This window comes from Myxine glutinosa, chromosome 7 (assembly GCF_964187855.1).
Source record: "Myxine glutinosa chromosome 7, kmMyxGlut1.1, whole genome shotgun sequence".
Taxonomy (NCBI): Eukaryota; Metazoa; Chordata; class Myxini; order Myxiniformes; family Myxinidae; genus Myxine; species Myxine glutinosa.
The window spans coordinates 37018068-37043239 of record NC_136267.1 but is presented as its reverse complement, the minus strand read 5'-3'; the positions used below and the strand labels follow the sequence as shown (position 1 = coordinate 37043239).

The window sequence follows — 25172 nt, the reverse complement described above, 5'->3', positions numbered from 1 at the left end:
ACATACTTAACTAAACAGATACAACGAAATAACTATCGCTTATACTAAAGGTTGATTATTTTACCCCTAGAAGTCAAAACCACAACTCTTCCCCCACATCCCCTTCATCGTCTCCTGAGGTTGCGCTCAGAGGAAATGGCTGACTCCATTTAACCAACAAGACAACCAACCTCGACCTAATCTAAACTTGCATGTACAAGAGAATATCAAAACGCCAGTTCATGGTATTAGTCCCCTACCGGTGTACACCGGAGGGGAATATAGGTTTGCACGCCGTCCCTCCGTCCGTCAGTCCGTCAGTCTGTCAGTCCGTCAGTCTGTCAGTACGTCATTCCGTCACGCAAAGAACAGTTTTCCGGACTTGTTTTCTAAACGCTTAATGCTAATGATTTCAAACTTGGCACATGGTTTCCTCGTGATAAGTTACAGATCAAGTTCGAACTTCACGACGTTTCGATCATTTTTGACAAAGTTATGGCACTTTGAACTTTGGGAATTCTGATAATTCTGATGATCCTTAACTCAGTGCCATTTTAAGTTTTAATTTCCTTTAAAAAACATTTTCTCTGCAATAATTGGACCGATTGAGATCAAATTTTCACCATGGGGGGGGGGGGGGGGGGGGACTCGGTCTGCAGAATATTTTAATGGTAATTATGACGTCACGGGTCACGTGGTTCGGCCGCCATATTGTTTTTCGTGAAAACACGAAAACCCCTTTTTCTCTGCAACGGCGGAACAGGTCGAGGCCAAACTTTGCAGGCAGAATCGCATACCCATGACGAACAAAAAGGTCAGCGAGCATGACGTCATGCATCACATGGTTTCAGAGTTATGACGTTTTTAAGCATGAACCTTTAAAACCGAGCTCCTCCCTCATTTTTGATCCAATCGAGGGGAAACTTCACAGATCTGTTCAGCATGTCAATCCAATAAAATGTCATTTTGGAATTTGTGATAGGTCACATGGTTTGGCAGATATCGTTAATTAAACGAAAATGTTTTTTTTTAAATGGATATCTCCTGAATCGCTAGTACCTCAGACCGTGAGTTGGTAATTATATAATTCACACAGTGCAATACGTGCAGGCTGCTCCACGGAGCGACCTTGCGGGCTTATCAATGAGGCGAGGCGTGACACACATGTGTCTCAGCATACCTCAGATCAAGTTTGAAAACCAGCATCAACCGTGCATAAATTTGCATATTCGATCATTTTTGAGTTGGATCTTGGAGACGGCGTGAAGCTGGAAGGTGTGAAAACATTTTGCTACCTCGGAGACATGCTGAATGGAGAAGGTGGATCAGACTCGGCAACGGTTGCTCGAGTGAGATGTGCATGGAAGAAGTTTCGGGAACTGAGTGGCGTGCTGATGAGGAGGAGAGTGTCGCTGAAGCTGAAGGGAAAGGTGTATGCTGCATGTGTGAGAAGTGTTATGATTTATGGGAGCGAGACATGGGTAATGAACGTAGAGCAGCAACGAAGGCTGGAAAGGGTGGAAATGCGAATGGTTCGATGGATGTGCGGAGTATCGTTGAGAGAGAGGAAGACAAATGATGAATTGCGAAAGATGATGGGAATAGAGCCTGTGATTGATGCTGTGAAGAGGAACAGGTTGAGATGGTTTGGTCATGTGTTGATGAAGGATGAAAGTGACTGGTTGAGAAGAGTGATGGAAATTAATGTAGAAGGAAGTAGAGGATGGGGAAGACCGAGAAAGACTTGGCTAAAGATGGTGGAAGAAGAAATGTGGGCAAGGGGGTTAACAAGGAGAGATGCAGAAAATAGGGCAAAATGGAGAAGATTGTCATGGGGACCGCAAGGCTAACCCCCGCTCTAGCAGGGAAAATGGCCTTAAAATGCATGTTGTTGTTGTTGATCATTTTTGACAAAGTTATGGCACTTTGAACTTTGGTCGGGGACACGTATTGCAGCGCAATACTCAGAATGCTTGTTATGCTAAAGATGTGTTGCGTATAAGTCTACTCATTCCCTCACAACGCACGTACTTGTATCTCTACACCCGGATAAACCTTACACATTTGGGGAAGGGAATGATGACCAGGACGGCACCTTCTACCTCTTTGTACAGTTCACAAAGGTCTTTAGTAACTGGCCCCCACTACCTGGTATTGAACCCTCCCTATGACTGTTTACCAGAGCCCTGGGTCCCGTCCATCTCGACCCAACATGGCGGCAAACCGCTAATAATTTTTTCGCTTATCACGCTCCACAATTTCGCTTTGAGGCATGATCACTCTTACCTCAGGTCCAACCACACCAGCGTTATGGGGCATGAGGAGGGTCAGGGTTCGCATCCTAATCGTGACACCCAATTGTTATGGGTGAGGGGATTCGAACCACGATCCCAAATGTCACTCCTGCCTCCGAGTGTTCTAGGTGATGACGTCAGCAACCCTAGGTCTTGCTCCCAGGCCGCCGGGCGGAAGCCCTCAAGCTAGCCGAGTAGTTTTTGGAAGCTTGCACAAGGAAGTAAGAGGGAGGAGGGCAAAGACACCATTTGGTAGCTGGCGACGTAACCCTTTTTATAGTATCAGGCCATTTTCTTACGGGCAGGTTTATTCCGGGTATGAATTCAGGGGCCATAATGGCTTCCTTATACAAGCTTTAATGAAATCATTCACTAGCAGCGTAGGCAAACTAAATGCACATGACATTTTACTGGAATGACCATATCCCCTTAACACACACAGAGGTCACAGAACTAATTCAACGAAGGCCTAAACGTTGACACGTTTAGACATCTAGCTGAGGGGTGGGAGTGAGGCGCTTAAAATGACATTAAAAATCACCAGAAATAAGGTAAATGAAAAAGAGAAATGTGGTTCAGGCCTGACTTGCAGTTTCATGGTCTCCTCTTGACTCCAACCATCAGTGCTCCCCCAGACCCAGGCATGTCTGGGAGCATCACCAATGCCTGTCAGGTCTTTCACTTGTCAGGTTGATTCATGGGAGACATGGGGAAAATGGTGGCACATCCTCTCTTCGAGCCAACACCTCTAGATGGGAGAGAGGGGAAATGGTGTTATTTGTCACCTGCCCTATTTGTCACTTCCCTTTCCTTTCGAGCTAGAAAGACATGGCACCCGCTGTGGTTCATAAATAACAATGTACTTTTCATCGGGAATCTCAGAGCGGTATCCAGACATCGCTATGCAGCATCATTGTCCAGAGGTGGTTGATTTCTGCGCTGCCTGTGGTTCCTACTCTGTTCGATGTCCAGGGGTTGTCCAGATTGTCCAGGGGTGGTTGATTGTCCAGGGGTGGTTGATTGTCCAGGGGTGGTTGACTTCTGTGCTGCCTGTGGTTCCTACTCTGTTCGATGTTACTTCTGGTGTTCCTTATGTCAGTGTATTTTCAATTGCTGTGAGGTGTTTGAGTTGTTGTTTCTGGGGGGGGGGGGGGGGGGGGGGTTATTCTAGTCTCTTTATGGTATTCGGTATGTATCTATTTAGGTTTGCCTTCGTGTGACACTGGAGGGGCACAAAGCAGTTGGTGTTTCCTCTCCTGGGGTGGACTGCTTGGTTGACAGTCGAGGCTCGTATAAGAGCTAACACAGAACATATAATAAAGGGAGTGGGAGACAAGAGGGGTGAGAGAGGGAAACACAACAACTGTGGGGAACAGGGACATCAGGAGATCTGTGGAAGAGTAGAGATGGGAGACCAGTCCAGATGATTGATGGCTGCTTGAAGACCGTGCCAGTCAGCCTGAGTGAAATGCCAGACTCGTCGGCGCTGAGGAGGCTCTCTGAGAATGGTCAGAGAGATGTCCACTTTAACAAGCACATGATCAGAAGAGCCGATTGGAGCAGAAGAGCAGCAGACATTTTCAGGGAAGTTAGTCATAACCAATTCCAGAAGAGAAGATGCTCCGTTGACTGAGATCCGGGTCGGGAAATTGACAGATTGTGTCAGTCCCAGTGAGTCGCAGAAGTCCTTTGCTGAGGTGCCTTGGCTGGTGAGAGAGGTACCCACACCCAGCCAGCTGGCATGGTGACAATTGAAATCACCACATATGAGGAAGAGAGAGTTGGGATGAGTTGATAGAAGTTGGTCCATGTTGTCTGACAGCGAAATGTAGATGGAGTCATCACTGTTTGGTGGACGGTACAACACACATATGATCAAAAGGTGGGAGCGAAGGGGAAGCCAGAGGTGCTCCTGGGGATGTGATTGGAGTGAGGGCAGTGCAGGGACAGTAAGGAAGAGAGTTTTTATAAAGAGAGCAACTCCGCCACCAGGACGAGGCTCGGGTCTATCATATCATATCGTATTATCATCGACAAGGTCAGGGGCCTTCGAAAAATCTGTGAATGTAAGGGTCCACATCAATCTTGGTTTGTCTCCTTGCATTTGAAGATTGTTCAAAAGATCTACTAAGTAGTGGGCAGTTGAGACACCTTCACGAATTCTGAATTGTTGTGGGTCCACATTAGGTCGAATGTTTGATAACAGCCATCTGTACATGAAGAACTCCTCGAGTTTGGCGAAATGTTTTGTGAGTGAGACAGGCCTCAATTTGTCAAGTTCGGGTGCTCTGGTTTTGGGGTGAATCTGTACATAAGAGAGCAGATTTCTGTGTGAAGAATTTCCAGGCTGAATAACGCTGAACCAGGTGTAACTCAAAGATCTAAAAAAACAATAAAGGTGCTCGTCTTTCCCACAACTGAAATGATATTTAACACATGGGACACTTAAACATACTTATCACCATTATACAACGAAGCTATCGCATCACTCTCCCTTCTTTTCACAACCGAAACGATACATAACGTGAGAACGAACCATTTGTTCTCTAAACACCTGCAGTTTTTAGCTTATCTCAAGCTTAACACGCCTACACATGGCCCAGGACCACCGAGGATATTCCTGATGAACTTCGCATTCTCCTTAGGGAGCGAAGTGCAAAAGGGTCAACCCCTACCGCTCCATGCAGGCTGCTACACCCTTCAGCTGGGCAATGCAGATTGGTAGTAGTAGTCGACTGCCTTTGAGTAGCAAGGGCATGAAATAACAGTCGAATGGACAAAAGTTGTCAATACAGTTTTGAAGCATGAAATCCTCTTTATTCCAGCAATACAAATGTCCAAAGAAAGGTCAAGCTTTCACAGGGATGAAAAATGGGAGAGGCACACTAAGTATTGAACCGGTTTTAGGAATACTGGAAACCTTAAGTATGATTATGCGATGAGACGATAACCCTTTTTTTTACAGAGCATTGGTGCTGTTAAAGCAGTTTTATTAGTATGAGTTATACTGGGTGGTTTGCCGTTGCCTTCTCAGCAGGCACTGGAAAGGAACCACCTTTAGAGGCCATTTTTCCCCGCAGAGTTGGCCTTTTTCGGGCACCGTGGTCCCCTTTTTTGAAGCAATGTTTTATGGCCGGATGCCCTTCCTGCCGCCAACCCTGTTGGTCGCCTTTTGCGACACACAGGGAATTACCAGTGAACTGGTACTCACTTTGCCGACCTCGGAAGGATGACAGGCTGAGTCAACCCCCCTGGCATGAATTCAGCAATCACCCAGGATTCGAACCTAGGATTCTAGGATCCCAAGCCGGCACCCTAACCGCTAAGGCAACACCAGGCTCAAATTTGAAATTCGTCCATGGTGCCGGCGATGGCTCGCCTGCTCTTCGCGAAGGACGGGACGGGACGCCCAGTTTAACGTCATCCGATGGCACGCACATTGATGTATCGTCCCGCTTGCGAAACACCAGGGTGACAGTTTGTAGCTAGGCCAAGATTTCAACCCAGACTAGATAGCTAGGCTGTCCTGCTAGGCCCCTGTGAAGTACACGTACCGTAGTTATAATATGAGCTATTGCTGAAATTGCTAAAACTTGTACAATGGAGAGCACACAAAACAAATAAACTATAAAATGTCATGCAATAGGCAATCGTTGTTGTACTTTGGTGAGGTGAACGTTACATATTCACAATTCTTTTTTGGTGAATTATTTCAGCATCCGCCGTGATCTAGCTTGGTTGTGATATTTCGTCACCACACTACAACTATCATTTAAATGAAAACGCTAATCAGAGAGTTCGATGATATTTCATCTTTGTTTCACTGCTGTGGATTTCGGCAATTTATATTTCCATGTTCAGGCATCTTATTTATTTGTACACTTCGAATTGCATTATGGGTACCACGTGACCCTATGTTGCGATCTTCGTCGTGCCACAAGGTGCCGTGGCTTGAATTAACCCTTGGCCGTCATGCAACAAGGCCCAATGACTTACGTTGTCTCATCCCATCTTGCCGCAAAGCCTGTGATTTGCGTTGTCCCGTCTCAATGCACCACAAGGCCCGTAACTTGTGTTGTCCCATCATGTTGCAAGGCCCACGACTTGTGTTGTCCTGTCACCTTGAAAGGCCCGTGACTTGTGTTGTCCTGTCACCTTGCAAGGCCTGTGACTTGTGTTGTCCTGTCACCTTGCAAGGCCCATGGCTTGTATTGTCCTGTCACCTTGCAAGGCCCATGACTTGTGTTGTCCTGTCACCTTGCAAGGCCTGTGACTTGTGTTGTCCTGTCACCTTGCAAGGCCCATGACTTGTGTTGTCCTGTCACATTGCAAGGCCTGTGACTTGTGTTGTCCTGTCACCTTGCAAGGCCCATGACTTGTGTTGTCCTGTCACCTTGCAAGGCCCGTGACTTGTGTTGTCCCATCACCTTGCAAGGCCCGTGACCTGTGTTGTCCTGTCACCTTGCAAGGCCCATGACTTGTGTTGTCCTGTCACCTTGCAAGGCCCATGACTTGTGTTGTCCTGTCACCTTGCAAGGCCCATGGCTTGTGTTGTCCTGTCACCTTGCAAGGCCCATGACTTGTGTTGTCCTGTCATCTTGCAAGGCCCATGACTTGTGTTGTCCTGTCACCTTGCAAGGCCCATGACTTGTGTTGTCCTGTCACCTTGCAAGGCCCATGACCTGTGTTGTCCTGTCACCTTGCAAGGCCCATGACTTGTGTTGTCCTGTCACCTTGCAAGGCCCGTGACTTGTGTTGTCCTGTCACCTTGCAAGGCCCATGGCTTGTGTTGTCCTGTCACCTTGCAAGGCCCGTGACTTGGGTTGTCCTGTCACCTTGCAAGGCCCATGACTTGTGTTGTCCTGTCACCTTGCAAGGCCCATGACCTGTGTTGTCCTGTCACCTTGCAAGGCCCATGACTTGTGTTGTCCTGTCACCTTGCAAGGCCCGTGACTTGTGTTGTCCTGTCACCTTGCAAGGCCCATGGCTTGTGTTGTCCTGTCACCTTGCAAGGCCCGTGACTTGGGTTGTCCTGTCACCTTGCAAGGCCCATGACTTGTGTTGTCCTGTCACCTTGCAAGGCCCGTGACTTGTGTTGTCCTGTCACCTTGCAAGGCCCGTGACTTGGGTTGTCCTGTCACCTCGCAAGGCCCGTGACTTGTGTTGTCCTGTCACCTTGCAAGGCCCGTGACTTGGGTTGTCCTGTCACCTTACAAGGCCCGTGACTTGTGTTGTCCTGTCGCACTGCAAGGCCCGAGACTTGCACGGTCCCATCTCATTGCATCGTAAAGCCTGTGACGTATGTTGGCCTGTCGGGCTGCAAGGCCCATGACTTGCATCGTCCCATTCCGTGGCGCAGCATGGCACGTGCCCTGTCCTGTCTCGTTGTGTCGCAAGGCCTTTGACTTTCATTGTCTCTGTGCAGCACAAATCATCTCAGTGCTGCATGTAATTTACTCGCTTATCTTTGTTTTTTTACACCATTGTGGCATTGAGTGCAGTCCAACAAAAACCAAGAGGGCCCCCTCAATGGGGCAAGGGGAAGGGGGAAAGGTAAAGAAAGAAGATAGGAAAACATAATCAGGATGGGGGTGCCGCAGATGATTGGTCCACCGTAAAATAAAGAGGGAGCAGGGGGCTTCATGAAACTTTGCTGATAAACAAGGAGCACTCCAGATGGCACGAACAGTTCCAGCTCTTGGGCTCGGGAGGGCCTCCCGGAATTCCGTTCTTGATGCGGCTCCAATCTCGAACTGGCAGAGGGGATCCGAGATTATGCGGCAGGTGATCAGGCACCGGGGTTGAGGCGAAGGGAAGCTCCACTCGGGTTTGGGTCTGCAGCTGCAAGTCTATGGGAACACCAACTCTCACGGTACCTTCTAGCAGGCACTGCGGAACCTAGAACGCACTCTGTAAGGCAGAAACAATCTCCAAAAACCTACAGATTCCCCCCACACTCTCTAAAAGCTCCTTAGGAACAGGTGTTGGTACCGACCCAGACGGCTGGGACTTCCTACCACCTATAAATGAGTTGTTCAACATGAATACCCACAATGTTATCTTCAGTCGGTGAGTCTGTGTGGTGATTCCATTAACAAACATATCGTATCCTCTCGTACAATTCCGAGGGAATATAGATTGTATGTACAAGGGAATTTCATTCCGAGCACAGTATATTATATTTGGATGGATGTGGAGCCGAGTTGCATGTTGCTGTGTTTAGTGTTGGGCACGTTGGACTTTGGGGAAGAACAAAGGTTGCCACTTATCTGGAATTTATTGAATATTGCTTCCATTGTTATTGACATTAACCGAGATGCTAATGGTATGCTTCTTGTTGCCATCATCGTTGCCACCCGAGGCCACACTGCTGCCTCGTTTACTGCACAATGAATCGAACACTTAACTTCACATCTAGTCATTGGCTCGCTACGTCAGGGTCCCTCGTGTTCCAATACGAGCAGAAGGTTTAACACCAACATGAAAGATTACAATGGAAATCCTCCACTCACCTGTCTCGATTCGTACCATTCTTCCTGTGCCCACAGAATGGTGAACATGAGATTAAGGCCCCTAGTCTGATATCACCCAGGGTGGTATGTTTGCTGCATCCACATGTGATTGGCTTCCTCTCCATCTCTGTGGGTGGGGCCGAGTGAGGCCTGTGTTGCCTGGAATAAAGATGGTGCTTGATCCTCTCTGCGTGTCCGCATCTTTACAACAAAGACACGACAGTTTCCTTCCGGTTTCTCCAACACCACCGGTTTATGCCCAAGGGCATAAAGCCTCGAAAATGGATGTGCAGGAGGGCACGTTACTAACACCTTAACTTCTGCTCATGATGACCACAGCATTGACACGTCATAAAAACTGGCTGAGCAACTGGGCCACCAGTGTCAGACACAGTATATTGGTACCTGCGAAGCAATTATTGTGATCGAGACTATCCTTGGCTATAAGCCGAGCCATGAAATGTGGGGCATGACACCACGGAAAGTAGTCAGATGATCTAAGAAAGCAATAACACTATTTTTATGGTTCCCAGTCTAATACCGCTGAGAAAGAAGATGGAATAATGATCAAGCTTCGATCATCTCTTCCTGGCAGAGCTGTCAAAGTCATCTTCTGTTACATTCGATCTTGTAGTCGCACCGGCCCGAGTGGGAATAGACTGTCACAGGAAACTGAGCGCAGCAACCATGCTTAATCCTGCGAAATGGGTTCAGGCCTTAATCGCTCTCCATCTGAAAGTGAAGATTTCCCCTGAAATCCGAAAGGTTTTCAAATTCCACCATCAGCAGAAGGAGCCGTGAGGAGTATTTAATCAAGTAATCGCTCGGACAGAATCCGATACACAGTAAGGGGCAGTTTGAACCTGTGGAAGGACTTCTTCATGGGATTTTTCTTCGCCATTCGGAAAGGTAATAAAACTGGTGGCCCTGAAGGATAAAGGTCGAGGGCAGGCTGGGAAATGATGGCCAACGGACATCTGAAGGACTCCTTCTTGGGAAGCACAAGGGGTCGGTGATACTGCTTGAGGCCGTGGCAATTGCATTTCCACTTTAAAATCTACTAATGCCAACAATTTGGCGAAAACCTTCTTCAACTGCTTGATGTATCGTCAGTAGATTGCACAAGTTTTGCGTCCGTGGGTCGCGTATTTAATCTTTACCTTCGCAAAAGCGGAAGGTTATGTTTTGATCGCTGTGTATTTATTTGTATGTCTGTGTGTGTGTGTGTATGTTATTCGCATAACTCAAAAAGTATTCAACCGAATTGCATGAAATTTGGTGGGATGATTGGTTATTATACGGGACACATTTGATTAGATTTTGGGAGCAATCGGGTCAAAGGTCAAGGTCAAGGTCACGAAAAGGTCAAAATCGTATTTTTACCATAGCTGCGGCGAAGGTATGCGCTCTACCGAGTGCCCGTTCTAGTTGACCTTATTTTGATCTACGTGAAAAGTTTTGACCAGATGAGTTTCCCTGCCCTCACATGCGACACTGCTTGGTGTGGAGGAGTTTGCTTCTGTGCTGATCGTGGATGTGAAACCCCATAAGAGTTAGTACGGCAGATAGGTGAAATATTTGGGAGAATTGTGCCTTTGATGATACAAGCACGAGAGTTGGCACACAGTTAGAGTACGCCCTAAGGAAGATATTTGGCTATAGGGCCATCGCAGATTTGTCCTGTGACAACAATGGCGGCCATTTTTTCAAAAAAGGACAAATCTGCGATGGCCCTATAGCCAAATCTTTCTTAGGACATACTCTGACTGTGTGCCAAATGCCATGCTTGTATCATCAAAGGCACAATTCCTGCACCTATCTGCCATACTAAGTTGGCAACTCAATAGTCCGACAATCGGATATTGGGAATCCGGCCTACGTAAGGATATGAGCTGGACAACTGATAAATAACATGAGAAGCTAAGACGAGGAAATAGATAATGAATGGGGTGTGATAATTGTAGGGGGATAAACATTTGGGTTTAGTGTTCAACATTACAACCACTGAACATATCATCTATGTTATGTAAGCGGTGACTCTGAATTACCTCTGCCACCGAAGGAGGTTATGTTTTTACCTCTGTTTGTCTAGTCTGTCTGTGAACAGGATATCTCAAAGTTATGGATGGATACGGACAAAATTTGATGGAGAGGTTGGATATGTGACGAGGACGAAATGATTAGATTTTGGTGAAGATTCAAATCCGGATCTGAGAATTTTAAAGTGATTCTTCACCATTGAGTGATATGGCCAAAACTTGATTTTGGTGAAGATTCAAATCCGGATCTGAGAATTTTAAGGTGATTCTTCACCATTGAGTGATATGGCCAAAACTTGATTTTGGTGAAGATTCAAATCCGGATCTGAGAATTTTAAAGTGATTCTTCACCATTGAGTGATATGGCCAAAACTTGATTTTGGTGAAGATTCAAATCCGGATCTGAGAATTTTAAAGTGATTCTTCACCATTGAGTGATATGGCCAAAACTTGTTTTGGTGAAGATTCAAATCCGGATCTGAGAATTTTAAAGTGATTCTTCACCATTGAGTGATATGGCCAAAACTTGATTTTGGTGAAGATTCAAATCCGGATCTGAGAATTTTAAAGTGATTCTTCACCATTGAGTGATATGGCCAAAACTTGTTTTGGTGAAGATTCAAATCCGGATCTGAGAATTTTAAGGTGATTCTTCACCATTGAGTGATGGGACCAAAAACTATACACAGTATATACCATAGCATGATATTTCAAAAAGTTGTGGACGACTTATGCCACAACTAGGTGGACGAGTTGGGTAAGTGACAAGAACAAGCCGATTCGATTTTGGTTCACGTCCGGATCCAGATCCGACCCATCAGTGGATACAAAACGTAAACTGTTCAGCCTGGCGGAGGTATGCTCTCTACCGAGTGTCATTCTCGTTAACACCTGTGGCAAGGGTGGAAGAAGAAAGATGAGAGTGAGGTTATCTGCCACATCATAAAGAGGGTTGTCCCGAGTAATCAGCAGATCATTGTCGTGCATCCATAGACAGGGACACTATTCTGTGAAACACCATTTATAATGAAGAAAGGTGTTATTGTCAGGAGGATTCTCAAGTGGAGAAAGATTCTCAGGCTGATATAAATGTGTCAAAAACACAGTGAATTATCCATGACAGTGTATTTAGAGAAATGATCATTACTGTTTCCATAATCTTGCCGTCGACGGGTACCTTTCGTTTTTGGAGACTTTTTGTGATTGCAATCGAAAACCAGCTCAAAAATTGCAATTTCCTATTGACTTAGATATAATCCCTTCTTTTTCTTCGTCTTTTGTATGCAGCACATGGCTGTGGGTTGCATTATTGGCTGGGAAGCGTTAGAGTCCCACTGATGGAGTGTCCCCCTTAGGTTAGAGCAATAATTTGGAATTTGTTTAGGGTGCCGAAGACAGCTCGCCGACTCCACGAATTTAGGGCGTTTCAAAAAGAGTGATACAACTTTAAACGTTTATTTACAAAGAAACAGAAACCTCAGGAACGTGAACCAAACATTTATTGAAAGCTTATGACATGGTCTTTTCTATCACCGATTGCTATTGCAGTAAATCACTGCTAGAGTTAGTGAGAGGCCAAGGTCTGAAATTGGCATTTACACAAAATCCTTGTAATTGACGTTCTCGATGTCAATTGTCAATGCGCCCTCCGCGGTTCAGACAGGCATTGATCCTGACTCCAAAGTTCTGTCCAACCTTCCTGTAGGTCTCATGTGGTTCTGCCCCCCAGAAAATGTGGTTGTTGATGGCACCGTTCAAGTGGAAATGGGCTTCATCACTGAACTGCATCAGGTTGATCCAGTTTGGGTACCGCTCCATCCTGTCACTGAGCCAATTGCGCATATCAAGTCTCCTTCTCATGTCATCTTGACTCAGTTTATACCTAATAAAGATGATGTATGGGAAAAGCTTCAGTTCCTTCGTGAGGATACGCCAGACTGATGATGGTTTGATGCCCAGCTCCTGGAAGCGCCGGCAGTGGGACTTCTTGGGACTATCCACTGTAGAATCCCGCACTGCGTCTTGGCTCTTGGTTGCTGATACTGGCCTGCCACTGTTGCCCTTGCTCTGGTTGTGGACTGGACCCTTGTGCTCAAAATGTTTCACAATACATTGAATGGCACAATTTGTAGGTCCATCACGTGTTCTGAGGTCATATTAACGGCTGAACCTCTGGTGGGTGTCTCCATATGATTTGGTCTCATACCACAGAGCCACCACTTTTGTGTTCTGCTCCACTGTAAATGGCATAGTTGAGCTACGGAGCTAGAAATCCCATGGAATAAATATCATGATAACACCACCAAACCCTGAAAAGGAAAACGGTATAGGTCAAAAAACAAAGAAATGGCAGGAAGTCAAAGTTGTATCAATCTTTTTGAAACACCCTGTATATCGTGGGGTCTGGAACGTTCAGCAACTAATGCTGGCAGATGGAAAACACAGTTTAACATCTATCGAAGGGACAGCACCCACATTGATGAATCACCCTGCCTGTCAAACACCAGGAGGAAACTCCAGCTGGGACGGGATTCATTTCAGGCTAGACAGCTTTGAGGCAAATCTGCATACTTCTAGGCCATACTACCAGCCCAGAAAGAAACCCCACTCTTGGTGAGTAAGAGATATATATAAAGGAGGTGAATATCTTGACAAAGTTTAATTTGGTGGCATGAAGTATATTCGTACATAAATGCATCTCCAGCCACCCAGATGCTTTCTCAACTTCATGCAACAAGTGAGAACTGACCACACTGTGGTCACAACCTGCGGCGCGAAAAAAACAAACCCGGCTAATGTATAAATCAGCAGAGGCCTACAGGCATGATGTCTTCGGCCCCACCAGAAAACCAAGATGGTGGCCATATTATTTAATCTGGTGTCATGGTGGGTGGAGTCGAGCGACAAATGTGGGTGGGGTTCGACAGCCGTCTGACCAATGGATGCACATTTCAAAAATTGACCCCCACCAAGAACCACAACAAGTACGTTGCAGGCAAAAAAATGTTATGTAAAACAACATTATGGGTTAGCAGAAGATGAATTTTCAGGGGAAAACCAGGAATGGATTTTGATGGCTAAGTTGAAATACTTTGCCCGTACTGACACAAGCACGATAAGGGCGTCAGTGGGTTTTGAAAGAGGGGAATAAGTCGGGGAGTTCAGACTTTTAAAGAGGTAGACGTAATGGAATTGCTTGATGGTTGAAATAGCTCCTGTAGATATTGGTTATTATCTGCATTAAGAATTCAGAATAGTGAAGGAAAGACTGATGATGCTTGGATCAAGACTTTGCCTCAGCGGAACATTCCTGCCACATTCCTGCCTGAAAACAGCACGGAGGAACAACCATATTACCGAGTGAGTCTCTCGAAACCAGGCCGCAACTTTTAAAGCAAACTAGAGCGACACTCGGTAGAGCACATACCTCCGCCAGGCTGAACGGTTTATGTTTTGTATCTCACTGATAGGCCCAATCTGTATCCGGACCTGAACCAAAATCGAATCGGCTTGTTCTCGTCACCGAACCAGCTCATCCCCCAAGTTTAGTTATAACTGGTCCGCAACTTTTTGACATATGTTTATGTTGTTTTTTGGCCCCGTCTCTCAATGCTGAAGAATCACAAAAATCTCGTATCCAGATCTGTATCCGGACCTGAACCAAAATCGATCCGGTTTGTCCTCGCCGCACACCCAACCTGTCCACCAAGTTTCCTCTGAATCGCCATAATGTTTTGAGATATTGTGCTCACAGACAGACACACAGACATACAGGGGTGAAAACTAACTTCCGTCCACCTTCAGTGACAGGGATAATGAAGAAATGCCAGTTCTTCGTATCGTTAGCGATCACGATTCAATTTACTACCTGTGGAAAGACGAAAAAAAACGAGCAAGAATGAGAAATGCAAGCATAATCAAATGTTATATGGAGTACCACTCATCTCCAGCTCCACATGCAGTGTAGCTCTCGCTTTTGGGCTGGAGCCCCTGCATCACACATTTCACATCTTAATGCGGTGAAGTCCAAAGCCCTCAAAATCATTGGATTATTTGTTTCTTCTCAATATTGTGATCCAAACATTAAATACTTCACGAAAGGACAATTACTAATTTGTTAAGACGTTTAATGACCTCAACACCGTTTAAATGCCTCGGTTCTATTTCCTACCTTTCTCGGAGTTGCATATCAAGGTGGCGAGTGGAAAACGTCTTCCTAATTTCATACCTTTATGCTTTAAATTAAACCTTGAATGCAGTGATTGGGCCTCAGAGGCCCACAAGGTTTTTTTGTTGCAAAAACGATGCTGTACGATTATTTTTTTTGGAATGAGCCTCATTTTCACCGACTTTCATGTTGTTACACAAAATTCAGTGACATAAATAAATAAAAAATACATTCAGGCTTGCGGGAAAATCTTCATTCTCCACTTATAACCCGAAAATCCGACACGAATGTGGGCCTGGGACATTTGAGGCCCCGCATAAATGTTATTGTACTACTATGTTATATCATTATTTTCTTGATATGAGCCTCATTATATGCTCCTATAACTTGGTTACAAATAATTCAGTGACAAAAATATGAAAATTTAAAAACTTTACACGAATACATTTGTGGGGCCTCCGAGGCCCAATGGCTGCATAGGTGTAGGATTTTTGGCAGTTGTGGACATATACATTCTAAATAAAAGGATTAGTGAATCATATATTTTGAGCAGATACTCCTCCATGAGCCTCAACTTTTTAGAGAAAAAAAAGTTGAAAACCAAGAACAAAAAAAAAAATTGCAAAAAATATTAAAAGATTCATTGCTTGTAAGGGATTCTTAAAAATAATAGGATCAATGATTCACATTTTCTGAGCAAATACACATCCATGAGCATCGACTTGGATTAAAAAAGGATATGAAAGAAAAAAAAATCTATAAAAAAAAACAAACCAAAAAAAACACAAAATACATCCGTTGGGCCTCCGAGGCGGCCACGTCCAGGTCGAGGCCCAATGGCTGCGTTTATGTAGGATTTTTGACGCCTGCATCTAAGAGTTCAGGTAATAATGGATTGTATTTCGAGAAACACTTGTTCAGCTGTGATAGATCTTTCTAACCACAGAGTCTCCCAATCAGACGGCATATTGTCCAATTGCCAAACCGTACACACCAACCATTTGCCTTTCAGAACTCTTACCACTCCAGATTTTAAACGCCCGGTCTTTACTGCAAACGTCATATCATTTTGATAAATGTGTACTTATTCCTCCTACTATTTCTTGTTGCCACTTCTAATCCATCGGAGATGGCTGTACACCTTTTCACATCACAAAACGACCGTTGAGCGTTATGGCGGCACAGCTGTTGTCGCCGTTCCCAGCTCTAAAACAATGTCCTTCAATTTCCACTGTGATTTCCTTGGGGAGTGCGAGTACCGAGTCGGTAAACACGCGGTTAAGACGTAATTTGTGACGTGACCGTCACCACCTCGCCCGGATTCGTACTCGGAATGTTTACACTCCAAATTGGATTTGCAACATGAGGATCCTAACTCGACAATGTTTCCCGTCTCTGTTCCCGATCACCAGAGACATTTCCGAGATGAAGGCGCTGCTGGACAAGCTCTCCGAAGGAATGCCAACGTCGTTGAAAAACCAAGGTGACATTTTATCTCCCGCTGCACGCGTGTGACGTCATGAGCATGCTCAAATCCCCACAATTTATGTAGCTATAGAGCGAAGGCAGCAGGATTCAAGCAAAATACTCTCAATCTCCAGATAATACGACTTCACATTTCCAATATTTATTGGAATAAACGACCTCGTCTCTCTCCATCAAAGACGTTGAACCCCATCCCTACTGCCCCCCAAACCCAGTCTGGATTCGGGTTATTAACATGCATAATAGACCTGAGAAATAGTGGGGGCTAGTCCAGGGTATACCCAGATATTGACTTGTGAGAAGTGAGAGAGAGGAAGGTTTTTGCTATTACAACAGGTGGAAAAACAGCAGAGCAGATGCAACTCAAACATTGCATTTAATCCCAAGGTTCTTGCAATAACAATCGCTATGTATTTTATATGAAAATGAGATTTTTCTCATTTCTGCCTCGACCGGCGGAATATTGCTCGACATACTGTTTGAAATGATTTTAACTGTTTGCGTTGCGTCGAGGAATGTTAAAAAGAAAAATAATTTATTTGATAATTGGATCGACTGGCAAAACCTTCTCGTTGTTTAACCATCAGCGGTCGAGGCATTGCTACACTAGTATTCGACAGTCTCTCGTGTCATCCGTCTCCTTAACATCACATCGGGCTAATAATCCAGGTCAACGTGGAAAGGGGAAACCTTTCATGATGACAATGATATGAATGAATGAATGAATGAATGAATGATCGTTTTAAGGCCATTTTCCCCGCTAGAGCGGGGGTTAGCCTTGCGGGCCCCATGACAATCATGGTTCCCTGTTTGAGGCAATGTTTTTATGGCCGGATGCCCTTCCTGACGCCAACCCTTAGTCGCCTCTTACGATGCGCAGGGATACGGTGTACCTATTCAACCCTTAGTCGCCTCTTACGATGCGCAGGGATACGGTGTACCTATTCTAAATCGGGGTACACACCGTGATCATTCATCCCAGCAAGCTGGTACTCAATTTGCCGACCTCGGAAGGATGACAGGCTGAGGCGACCCCCCTGGCGTTAATTCAACGGATTGACCGGGATTCGAACCCAGGATCCTAGGATCCCAAGCCGGTACCCTAACCGCTAAGCCAACACCAGGCTCTTTTGATATGATATTTGACATGATGACAATGATATATATAGATATAATAGAGATGGCTGTCCGTTCGTCCATTCCGCGTTATGCTGATTGGCTGGTGTGCGGCTAGGCGCAATGTGATTGGCTCGTGGCAAGATTGAATAATGTTACCGAAGGTGGAAGGATGTTATGTTTTCACCCCTGTCTGTCTTTGTGCACAAGGTATCTGAAAAATTTGTGGACGGATTCGGACGAAATTTGGCAGAGATGTAGCGTATGTGACAAGGACGAAATGATTAGATTTTGGTGAAGATCTGGATTCGGATACTCGAATTTTTTAAGTGATTCTTCACCATTGGGAGATGGGGCCAAAAAAAATATATAGCAGGATATCTCAAAAAGCTATGGACAGATTTGGATGAAACTTGGTGGAAATGTTGTGTGTGTGACAAGGACTAATCGGTTCGATTTTGGTGAAGATCTGAATATGTATTCGGATACGAGAATTATTTAATTTTTAAGTGATTCTTCACCATTGAGAGATCGGGTGAAAAGCGATATATAACATGATATTTGAAAAAGTTATGGACGAGTTATGACTAAAATTGGTGGATGGGTTGGTTCGGTGACAAGAACAAGCCCATTCGATTTTGGTTAAGGTCCGAATCCAGATCCGGCCTATCAGTGGGATACAAAATGTAAACTGTTCAGCCAGGTGGAGGTATGCGCTCTACCGAGTACCGTTCTAGTTAAAAGCTGATATTCAAAATTTTATTACATATTTCATGATCGGAGCTGATGGCCGAGATAGTTATGTCGAAATCTAGTGAAATCGTGAAAAAAATTTGAAAAGGTGATTTTTAAATAAACAATACAGTATTCAAAAAAAATTTGTAATAGGTTCTGTGAGACAGAACTATCTTTTTTAAGAGGAATATATTTTTAAATAATAATTATATATTTTAATTAATAAAAATTTTAATTTTTAATTTTCAAAATAATTATAATTTTTAATAGGTTCCGTGAGACAGAAGTATCTTTTTTAATAGCAATTTTAAAAATAATAATTATATATTTTAATTAATAAAAATTATAATTTTTAATTTTCAAAATAATTATAATTTTTAATTGGTTCCGTGAGACAGAACTATCTTTTTTAATAGCAATTTTTAAAATAATAATTATATATTTTAATTAATAAAAATTATAATTTTTTATTTTCAGAATAATTATAATTTTTAATAGGTTTCATGAGACAGAACTATCTTTTTTAATAGCAATTTTTAAAATAATAATTATATCTTTTAATTAATAAAAATTATAATTTTTAATTTTCAAAATAATTATAATTTTTAATTGGTTCCGTGAGACAAGAGTTAAAATGGCTTCAAATTTCTTTCTTTTTTCCATTCTTAATGGTAATTATTGTACGTCTGATTTTACTTTACACCGTCCAAGGACATCGGTCACGATGATTTTGAATTCGGGTTCTACTTTTATTATACATTTTTGATGTTGTGGTGCTGTGCACACACAATTCGTTTGCCAAGAAGGTAGGCCACAACGCGTTGTACAAACTGAAACACTTTATTAACAGCTCGCATGTAAGCACTGGGCGGGCTCGACTATCGAGCCCGCATATATGTCCCGAGGCCACGCCTTGCCCCCGGGCGTGGCCGGTCAGCCGAAAGGCGGGGCATGTATCTCAGTACCACCCTGCGCCTCGTGACGCCTTTGCTCCGGGCGTGGCCCGAGCTGCGCTTCCACGCCCGGACGCTCGCGCCACCCACTGGTGCGTGGAATTATTGCCCACTGACAATGTGTCCGCCACACGCACCCCCCCAGAATTCCCGTGCACCTGAAGGGTGAGCTTGCGGGGAAGCCGGATGACCCAGCCGAAACGCCCTTTGGCGATGCGTGCAGGGCTGGGGGGTAGCGGGACGGCGGGGCTGGGGGGTGCCGGGGGTCTGCCCGCCGGGGGGCGGCCTCAACACGGAGGCAGAGCTGCTTGCGGGGGGTGGTCCAGGTCGAGGTGGGCCGGCTTGAGGCGGTCCACGGAGATACGATCTGGAGTACTGCCGATGTTCACGGTGAAATGCTTGTCCACGGTCTCCAGCACGCGGAAGGGCCCGTCGTACGGGGGCTGCAGTGGTGCCCGGTGGGCGTCGTGCCGGACAAAAACGTACTCCGCCGTGCGAAGCTCGGGGGCGACGTGGGAGGACGGGCAACCGTGGTGTGCCGTCGGCACCGGGGCGAACCTCCTGGCGGTCTCCTGAAGGGCGGAGCGCTGTTGCGCCGCGGACCAAGGGGCCGTGGAGTCGGGGATAAATTCACCCGGTACCCGCAGTGGTTGTCCGAAGACCAGCTCTGCCGAGGACGCACGCAGGTCGTCCTTGGGCGCCGTCCTGAGGCCCAGCAGGACCCAGGGGAGCCTGTCGGCCCAGCTGCCGTCGCGGAGGCTGGCCCGGAGCGCGGCCTTCATTGAGCGATGGAAGCGCTCGCACAGGCCGTTGGCCTGGGGGTGGTAGGCCGTGGTGCGGTGCAGCTTGACGCCGAGCCCTTGCGCCACTGCTCCCCAGAGCTCCGAGGTGAACTGGGGGCTGCGGTCGGACGAGATGTCCGAAGGGGCGCCGAACCGGGCAACCCACGTGGCGATGAAGGCTTGCGCGACGTCAGCCGCAGCCATCGCCGCCAATAGCACGGCCTCCGGCCACCGGGTTGTGCGGTTCACCATGGTGAGGTGGGTGAAACCCCGCGAGGGGGGCCGAGGTCTCACCAAGTCGACGTGGACGTGGTCGAACCGACGTTCGGGCACCGTAAACGGGGCCAACGGGGCTTGGGTGTGGCGGTGGACTTTCGCGCGCTGGCACGCGAGGCACGTCCTGGCCCAGTCGCGGACGTTCTTTCTGAGGCCATGCCAGACGAACTTCGCCGCGACGAGCTTCTGGGAGGCCTTCGTGCCCGGGTGGGACAGGCCGTGGATGGCGTCAAAAACCGGGCGCTGCCAGCCAGCGGGCACGATGGGGCGAGGCCGGGCGAGGGAGACGTCGCACAAGAGGGCAGTGCCCGCGACGTCGAATGGCACATCGGTGACGTGGAGGCCCGTGACGGCGGTCCGCAAGGCCTGGACGTCGGGGTCGGCGGTCTGGTCCGCCGCCATCCGGGCATAGTCGATCCCGAGGTGGACCGCGTGTGCGACGGACCGGGAAAGGCAATCCGCCACCGGGTTGTCCTTACCCGCGACGTGACGGATGTCCGTCGTGTACTCGGACACGGCAGAGAGGTGACGTTGCTGCCGGGCCGACCATGGCTCGGCGACCTTGGCCATCGCGAAAACAAGGGGCTTGTGATCGACGAAGGCCGTGAACGGGCGGCCCTCGAGAAGATGGCGGAAGTGTCGGACCGCCAGGTGGAGCCCGAGCAGCTCGCGATCGAAGGTGCTGTACCGGCATTCGTGCGGGCGGAGCTTCCGGCTAAAAAACGCCAGCGGCTGCCAAGCACCACTCACCCACTGCTCGTGCACTGCGCCCACCGCATAGTCCTACGCGTCGGTGGTGAGGGCGATTGGTGCATCGGGCGCCGGGTGCGCCAGCATGGTGGCGTTGGCCAAGGCCAGCATTGCGCCCGCAAATGCCGCGGCCATCGGCTCTGTCCAGGCGATGTCACCTTTGCCCGGCTTCCCCCGGAGGGCCTCGTACAGGGGGCGCAGGAGCTGGGCGACGCGGGGCACGAAGTGGTGATAAAAATTCACCATGCCCAGGAATTCCTGGAGCCCCTTGATCGTGCGGGGGTGCGGGAAACTCCTGACCGCCTCCACCTTGGCCGGTAAAGGAATGGCCCCGTGCCTGGTGATGCGGTGCCCCAAGAAGTCGATGGCGGCGACGCCGAAACGACACTTCGCGGGGTTGATTTATCAGGCCATGCTGGCCCAGGCGTTCGAAGACTGTGCGGAGATGGAGCAGGTGCTCCTCCCGGGACGCGCTCGCGACTAGGATGTCGTCCAGGTAGACGTAGATGAAGGACAAGTCGCGCAAGACACTGTCCATGAGCCGCTGGAACGCCTGGGCCACATTTTTCAACCCAAAAGGCATCCGCAAGAACTCGAAGAGGCCGAAAGGTGTGATGATGGCCGTCTTCGGTACATCGTCCGGTTGTACGGGGACCTGGTGGTAGCCCCGGATGAGGTCCACCTTGGAGAAAATGGTCGTTTTCGCCAACCGGGCGGAAAAGTCCTGAATATGCGGGACCGGGTAGCGGTCGGGGGTGGTGGTGTCGTTGAGCCGGCGGTAGTCACTGCACGGCCGCCATCCGCCGCTGGGCCTGGGCACAATGTGCAGAGGAGAGGCCCATGCGCTGTTGGAGCGCCGTACGATGCCCAGCCGCTCCAGCGTGGCGAACTCCGCTTTCGCCACGGCGAGCTTCGTGGGGTCGAGGCGGCGCACCCGGGCGTAGACCGGTGGTCCGACGGTGGGGATATGGTGCTCCACCCCGTGTTTGACGGCCACTGCTGAAAAGGTGGGCCGCGTGAGTGCCGGGAAACTGGCGAGGAGGCGGGTAAACTCGTCCGCTGCCGGAAGCGTACAGACTAACTTCGCCGGGAGGAAACCGCTCAGCAAGCCGCTTGGTAAGCCGCTCGGTGAGCTGCTCAGCGAGCTGCTCAATGAGCCGCTCAGCGAACAAGCGAGCGAGCTGAAGGTTTCTGCCTGCACGAGGCGTCGACGCTTAACGTCCACCAACAGCCCATTCTCACAAAGGAAGTCCGCACCGAGCAGGGCCATTGGCACGCTGGCGGTGACGAAAGACCATTTGAAGCGCTGCCCTCTGAAACGCAGCGAGAGGCAACGCTTCCCGAATGTGTGGATGGGTGTTCCGTTGGCAGCGAGCAAGGCGGGGCCCCGGCCCGCGGCTTGCTTGTCGGACGCGGAGGCAGGGAGGACGCTTACCTGCGCTCCCGTGTCGCACAGAAAACGACGACCAGACGAGGTGTCTGTGATGAACAGGAGGCTGCCGGAATGGCCGACGCTCATGGCTGCAAGTGAGCGCCGGCCCGGTCGTTTCCCGACCCGTCGAAAGAACACGGTGGGCGGCACGCTCTAGCCTTGCGGCCGAACCTGGCATGATAGTAGCACCAGGTTTGTGGTGGTGGCTGCCGCGGTGGCCGTGCCGGCGGTGGTGGCGGCGGCGGTGGTGGGCGGGGTGTAGCAGCGGCCACGAGGGAATCAGGGGGCGCTGTAGCCTCCGCACCGGGATCCACTACGGCAGCACCATACACCGACCACGTGTCGCAGGCCGCAAAAAATTTGTCCGCCTCTCCAGCCAGGACGCGAGGTTCCGTTAAGTTTGAACCAGCCAGCGCAAGCCGTACCTGCGCAGGTAGCTGGCGGAGGAAAAGCGCGCGGAAAAGGAAATCCGGGCGCTGGTCTCCAAGCAGGGACAACATAAAATCCATCCGAACGGACGGTCGTGTGTCGCCGAGGGCGAGAAGGTCCAGGAGGCGGTCGGCGCATTCGGCCTCCGTGAGCCCGAACGTGGCGAGGAGAAGACGTTTGAGCACCACGTACTTGTGGGCGCCCGGCGGGCGCCGAAGGATGGACACGACGTGGGCGGCAGTGCCGGGCCCGAGGGCGGCGACCACGTGGTAGTACATGGTGTCATCCGCCGTGATGCCCCGGAGCTGGAATTGAGCTTCGGCCTGCACAAACCAAATGTCGGCTTGCGCTTCCCAGAACTCCGGGAGTTTGCCGGCGACAGCGTAGGTAGCCATGGCGCGTTCAGGGGTCAGCTACGGCTGAACCAGTCGGGGTCACCAGTGTGGTGCTGTGCACACACAATTCGTTTGCCAAGAAGGTAGGCCACAACGCGTTGTACAAACTGAAACAGTTTATTAACAGCTCGCACGTAAGCACTGGGCGGGCTCGAAAGTCGAGCCCGCATATATCATATGTCCCGAGGCCACGCGTTGCCCCCGGGCGTGGCCGGTCGGCCGAAAGGCGGGGCATGTATCTCAGTTCCACCCTGCGCCTCGTGACGCCTTTGCTCCGGGCGTGGCCCGAGCTGCGCTTCCACACCCGGATGCTCGCGCCACCCACTGGTGCGTGGAATTATTGCCCACTGACAATGTGTCCGCCACAATGTATAGTAATACATACCGGTACAACATGTAATCACAGTTTGTTTATTGACAGTGCGTGAAGGTAAGACTTTGGCAAGACAGGATGACCTCGAGGTACCCACACTCTCCTCTAAGCTGTCCAGTCTGGGTTTGAATCCCGACCAGCTATAAATTATCATCCCAGTTCTTCACAAACTCGGTAAATCATCAATGTGTGCCGTCCCTCCGATGGATGTTAAACTGGCGTCCTGTCTTCCGACATTAGTTGATGGACGTTAAATATCCCCACGGTGTCTTTCACAAAGAGTAGGCGAGATATCGCCGGCACCCTGAACAAATTACAAATTCCTTCCCGAACTACTGCTGGGAAGGCAATGGCAAACCACCCAGTATAACGCTTGCTCAGGAAGCTCTTTTGGCAGCACAGACGCTCTGTAACGAGTATGGTACATCAGATATCAAATATAAGAGCCAACTAAATAGTGAAAGAGAAAAAAACTGAAAAGGAGATTAAAGCCATTTAAAAAGGATGGAGCAAGGACATTTAGAGAGGAGAAGGGAGTGGGGGCGAGAACGGAGTGTGGGCGAGAGGAGAGTGCGGGCGACATGGGAGTGTGGGCGAGAGGGGAGTGGGGGCGAGAGGGGAGTGGGGGCGAGAGGGGAGTGTGAGCGAGAGGGGAGTGTGAGCGAGAGGGGAGTGGGTGCGAGAGGGGAGTGGGGGCGAGAGGGGAGTGGGGGCGAGAAGGGAGTGGGGGCCAGAAGGGAGTGTGGGCGAGAGGGGAGTGTGGGCGAGAGGAGAGTGTGGGCGAGAGGGGAGTGGGAGCGAGAGGGGAGTGGGAGCGAGAGGGGAGTGGCGGCGAGAGGGGAGTGTGGGCGACAGGAGAGTGTGGGCGAGAGGGGAGTGTGGGCGAGAGGAGAGTGTGGGCGAGAGGAGAGTGTGGGCGACAGGGGAGTGTGGGCGAGAGGGGAGTGTGGGCGAGAGGGGAGTGTGGGCGAGAGGGGAGTGTGGGCGAGAGGGGAGTGTGGGCGAGAGGGGAGTGTGGGCGAGAGGGGAGTGGGGTGAGAGGGGAGTGGGGGCGACAGGGGAGTGTGGGCGACAGGGGAGTGTGGGCGACAGGGGAGTGTGGGCGACAGGGGAGTGTGGGCGACAGGGGAGTGTGGGCGACAGGGGAGTGGGGGCGACCGGGGAGTGTGGGCAACAAGGGAGTGGGGGCGAGAGGGCAGTGGGGGTGAGAGGGGAGTGTGGGCGACGGGAGTGTGGGCGAGAGGGGAGTGGGGGCGAGTGGGGAGTGGGGTGAGAAGGGAGTGGGGTGAGAAGGGAGTGGGGTGAGAAGGGAGTGAGGGAGACAGAGGAATGGAGGAGGAAGAGGGGAGTATGGCAGGGAGAGGGGAGTGGGGGAGAGACAGGAGAATGGGGTGGGGAGGGAGAGGGGAGTGGGGGAGAGACAGGAGAATGGGGTGGGGAGGGAGAGGGGAGTA

General features: G+C 49.0%; 1 protein-coding gene across 1 annotated transcript in view; it reads left to right on the top strand.

Moving 5' to 3' along the window:
* RGS7BP (regulator of G protein signaling 7 binding protein) overlaps window positions 1-25172 on the top strand; it is a 146809-nt gene that overhangs the window by 105829 nt on the left and 15808 nt on the right. The window contains exon 6 of the mRNA XM_078781494.1: window positions 16405-16475. Coding sequence (XP_078637620.1) covers window positions 16405-16475 — 71 coding nt within the window. The remainder of the gene's footprint in view (window positions 1-16404; window positions 16476-25172) is intronic.